The sequence below is a fragment of the Xiphophorus maculatus genome, chromosome 8, assembly GCF_002775205.1.
Source record: "Xiphophorus maculatus strain JP 163 A chromosome 8, X_maculatus-5.0-male, whole genome shotgun sequence".
Classification (NCBI taxonomy): Eukaryota; Metazoa; Chordata; class Actinopteri; order Cyprinodontiformes; family Poeciliidae; genus Xiphophorus; species Xiphophorus maculatus.
In genome coordinates, this window is record NC_036450.1 from 15,230,463 (window position 1) to 15,232,957 (window position 2,495).

General features: G+C 40.0%; 1 protein-coding gene across 1 annotated transcript; it reads right to left on the reverse strand.

Annotated features, from left to right (window-relative positions):
- Positions 1 to 1,022: 1,022 nt before the first annotated feature.
- On the reverse strand, positions 1,023 to 2,190 carry LOC106699756 (proteinase-activated receptor 3-like). Its single transcript, XM_014470492.2, has 2 exons — positions 1,307 to 2,190; positions 1,023 to 1,222 (listed from the first exon to the last, which is right to left on the reverse strand). Exons 1-2 carry the CDS (start codon positions 2,098 to 2,100, stop codon positions 1,156 to 1,158), a joined length of 861 nt encoding a protein of 286 aa, XP_014325978.2. The 5' UTR covers positions 2,101 to 2,190; the 3' UTR covers positions 1,023 to 1,155.
- Positions 2,191 to 2,495: the final 305 nt, after the last annotated feature.

A 2,495-nucleotide genomic window follows, 5' to 3' on the forward strand; every position in this document is an offset into this window, starting at 1 on the left:
GCTTTACGGCATACTTTGTGTTACCTAAAATACTGAACAACGTATTATAAAAACGACACTTCTACTTTTCTAATGTCTTGTATGAGCTAGCTACGCTGCAGTGCTAAACAGGAACTATAAGTTGGGGGTTTGGTTTGAGCTGTGTTGTTTTTACTCATGTCCTTCTTTATAACAGAGCTGAAGCTAACAACATTCCTGCTGACAGAAATTAGCATCTCCTTGCTTAAATAGTCCCAATATCCTCCTGAGTTAATGTTGATATTAGTAATTACAGCATGGAAATTTTTACATGTATTGACCTATAACACATTTTGTTGAAAAGCAGATATAGAATAATATCAGAGATTGTGTAAAGATTTCAGAAGTATTTGATCTGAAGTATAAAAGAACCATTTAGAGTCTCTTCATGAAACAATGGAAACCAGTAAATAGTTAAATATTTTCGATCACAGAATGTTGATATTTGTTAAAAGTCTATATTATTCTTCGTCTATTCTTTCCATAAAGAAGACTTTATGGATACGTGCCTCTCCACACTTCCTCATGGAAGTTCTTCTTTGGACTTTGACAGATTTTTCATTTTTCTTTGAAAGACTTAAAACAGAAACTGAGAGACGCATCATTCTTCAGTTGATTATTTACTATATCTAACACATTTTAAGCTACATAGTTGTGTCTGTGGAAAATTGCCACATTATTCATTTTTATACAAATTTAGCACAAGAAATAGCTGAAGCATTCTGCCTTTGTGATGGGTTGAAATTTACAAAACCGCCTGAGGATCCAATAAAAAAATTGCACTTTTACATTCATTCCTTACGTTTAGAAATGTTTAAATGCCAGAATGATTTATAGAACAAGGCAGAGTGTCTTAGGAACCTGTCATACTGGACAAAGAAGACTCAGGAAAGCCAGAATAACTGTTTAAGACAAATTTGAAAGATTAAAAGGAGTTCCTGGTACACAATAAAAAGAAATAATTGATGAATCAATATTTTTGCAAAGTACAGGGAACTGTTTTGATTTCTTGTGATTTACTGTTGCACATTTATGTCATTGCAATCAAAAATGGTTCTGTTTTGTGTTTTTGCACAGGCAAATTGGAAATGCATGCCTCCCCTGTTCTTCGTTGTGTTCTGTAATCCGCTGGTTTCTTCAGAATAATCCCTCGCTGACGTTCTGTGTCTGCTGGGATAAGCACCAAATCTCTCGTGAGACTGAACTGGAAAAAGCAGACAGAAAACTCATTTATCTATACATTCACTTAACTCTGGTAAAGCATGAGAAATACAAGAATAGGCCTCACTTTGTTTGTGTCTCGTTGGTTGTGGTTCTGCAGCAGTGGAGTCTCCATGGGAACTTTTCCTTGGATAGATAAAGCATAGGTTGAATGGTGCTGCTAAAGTCCATCAAGCCAAAAGCGACATAGTGTATATAGCAGCGAAATACGTCTTTAGAGAAGTATTCTTGAAAGGGGAGCAGTGCAACAGGAGGGAAGTAGTTGAAGACAATGATGGCCAGGATTATCAGAACCAAGTTGAAGGCTCTCTTCTTCACCGGATGCTTTGCGTCCTGGCCGGGCCTGGACTGCTTCAGGGCCCAGAGAATCACTATGTTGCAAAACACCATGAAAGCAAACGTTGAGAGGATCATCACTGTGAAGACCAGTTCAAAATGCACAATGTTTCCAACACATTTAGCTGAAGCGTAGGCCAGAATAATGAGCCAAACCAGGACGGCCAGCGCCGGCCTGTACGGATGGTCCTTCAGCCTGGTGAAGAAGATGGGGTGGATCACGGCGATGTAACGGTCCAGGCAGATGCAGGACAGAAAGAGCGGAGAGAAGTCTTTTATGCCGTAGAAGAAGCGCAGGACGTACCAGGTGCTGCTGGTGGTGAGGAAAACGATGCTGGCCAGCTCCAGCGGAGGGATGAGACAAAACAGCACGTCAAGAACTGCCAGGTGAACAATGAAAATATCCGAGGTGGAGGAGTCTCTCTTGTTCTTGTGGATGAGCCACAGCACTGTGATGTTGGCCGGGATGCCCAGGAACATGTTGGCGAACTGCAGGCTGAAATACCAGATAAGAACTCCTGGCATGTCTTTGCAGCTCTCATAGATGGTTATATTACCACTGAAATTTGCAGATCTCTGAGAGATGTAAAGCCCAGAGACGTTGAAGTCAAAACCCTCCATGTCGGCTGGTCGGATCAGGCAGAAGGACAAAGCTCTGTTGAGCAACAAATCAGCACACGTTTAAATTAAACAATAATTAAACTCCATTTAAGATGACTAGGAACTATCTACGTGTAACATCACATCTGAAATGTGTGCTCTCGTTTTTATGTCATGAAGATCACTTCTCCTTATGTGGATATGGATGAGGGAAACTGTTTAACTATTCCTGATATAAACTGTCATGGAAAAGCATTCAGCTTTGTACTCTAACCACAAACTGCAACAACTTTTATAGAGATTTCACGACAAATAAGCTC

Bases quoted from the DNA above. Each gene is read 5' to 3' on its own strand.
- LOC106699756 (XM_014470492.2), bottom strand. From the start codon at position 2,100: ATGCCAGGAGTTCTTATCTGGTATTTCAGCCTGCAGTTCGCCAACATG. The intron at 1,223-1,306 runs GTGAGGCCTATT...TGCTTTTTCCAG, and splicing joins ACCAACGAGACACAAACAAA to TTCAGTCTCACGAGAGATTT.